This window comes from Spea bombifrons, chromosome 8, assembly GCF_027358695.1.
Source record: "Spea bombifrons isolate aSpeBom1 chromosome 8, aSpeBom1.2.pri, whole genome shotgun sequence".
In the NCBI taxonomy this organism is placed as follows: domain Eukaryota; kingdom Metazoa; phylum Chordata; class Amphibia; order Anura; family Pelobatidae; genus Spea; species Spea bombifrons.
The window spans coordinates 34,783,989-34,785,756 of record NC_071094.1 but is presented as its reverse complement, the minus strand read 5'-3'; the positions used below and the strand labels follow the sequence as shown (position 1 = coordinate 34,785,756).

The following is a 1,768-nucleotide window of genomic DNA, read 5'->3' as shown; positions in this document are numbered from 1 at the left end:
CAAATATATAAGTGACAACAATAAGTTTCATTCTTGTATTCCTTCAAATTGTAACGTGTTAAGAAGTCAGAGTTCTTGGCATCGGATGAAGAATATTTGCCACCAGCCGAGAGCACACATGAAAGTTAGAAGTGTTTGTGAAACTACATGGAATGTAAGCAGCTTATTTGTGCCTAAGAACTGCATCGTGATTGGTCTTGTTTTCGGTTCAAGGGACCATTTCCCATCTGTCCGTACATAAAGTGTACATTTCCAATCTCGGCTAAACTGCAAGCACGCTTTTTTTCCCTTATTTTTGGCTTTCTGTACTCGTGAACTACTATGTTCCCGGTAATTTTGTCTTGGTGCATTTTTCTTGAGATGATAGGAGACGCGTTTAGTAATACTACGTGCCCTAGCCTGTGTCACTGCTCTTCCGACGATGACGTTTACTGTGATAAGATGGGATTCAGAAGCCTTCCTCTTAACCTACCTGTTTCTGCAGTATCGCTATACCTGGAAGGGAATCTATTCCGAGTCCTGACATTCAACGCGTTCAAGAATGTCCCAATACTTCAAAACCTTTGGATAAACCAAAACAACTTGACATTCTTGTACCCAGGAGCATTTATCTCCCTCAACAACCTCAAAGAATTAAATCTTAGTGAGAATTCAAGGCTCACCTACCTTCACGCTCATACGTTCCGAGGCCTTTTCAGTCTAATCTTTTTGGATCTATCTTCCTGCAACCTCTTTGAAATTCATCCTCTTGTGTTTTCCCACGTGGTGTCTCTGGAAGTTCTCAATTTGGGTTCCAATAAATTTCACTACATCCCACAGGCTCTGAGGAAACTCCACAATCTTACGACGTTATCTTTGGAAAATAATCACATAGAAGCCATTGGGAAAAATTCCTTCAAAAATCAGCAAGCTTTGCGGGATCTTAATCTGAGGAGGAACCGGATTTGGGTGATAGAAAATGATGCCTTCAACGAACTCAACAAATTGAACGTTCTAAATTTAGGACACAACTCGCTATCTTATTTGCCTAATCAGCTTTTTAGTGATTTAATCCAGGTCAGGATTATGTACCTGGAAGCTAACTGGATTACGAGAATCAACTGTTCCTTTAACAGTCTTGTTAACTTGAAAAAATTACATCTTAATAATAACCGAATAATGCACATTGCACACAACGCTTTCTCCTCTTTGAAGGAACTTCAGTTTCTTCATCTAAATAAAAATAATTTAACTTCTATCCCCGGTGATTTATTTGCGAACATGCCCAAACTGAAGCACGTGTTCCTTTCGTTTAATCCGTGGAGCTGCGACTGCAGAATGGCTTGGATTGCAAACTGGATGCTGACTTACAATGGAGCCGTAAGAGGCCTACACTGCGTCTATGCCTTGTCTTATAAAACGGGTTCTGGCGTCTTCACGCAGAAAGGAACCCTGTGCTCCCATGAGAAAGCTGTCGACGACAGATGCGTGGAAATCTCAATGAGTTCTGCTCCGAAACGGACCAATTCTTTATGTGTTATAAGTATTATATTAATCTTAGTTTGGTTTTAGACATTTTGTGCTAAATGTTTTAGTGTACTGTGCCTTTTGTTTTATGATCGGTTTTAGTAAATGTACCTTGTTTTGTTGTTTGTGATTTTCTTTGCAACAACTTTGTTCTCGTTTAGGAGGATATCTGTAATGAAAATGTATTATTAATTCTAATAACATTTTTGTTTAGTATTGCTATAGAATAATGAAGGTTCAGGGGGTCTATTCATTAAACGGA

The 1,768-nt window shown here is 39.1% G+C and overlaps 1 protein-coding gene across 1 annotated transcript; it reads left to right on the top strand.

Annotated features, from left to right (window-relative positions):
- Positions 1-360: 360 nt before the first annotated feature.
- On the top strand, positions 361-1,551 carry LOC128503855 (nyctalopin-like). The gene has a single exon (XM_053474050.1). It carries the CDS (start codon positions 361-363, stop codon positions 1,549-1,551), a length of 1,191 nt encoding a protein of 396 aa, XP_053330025.1.
- The last annotated feature ends 217 nt before the right edge of the window (positions 1,552-1,768 follow it).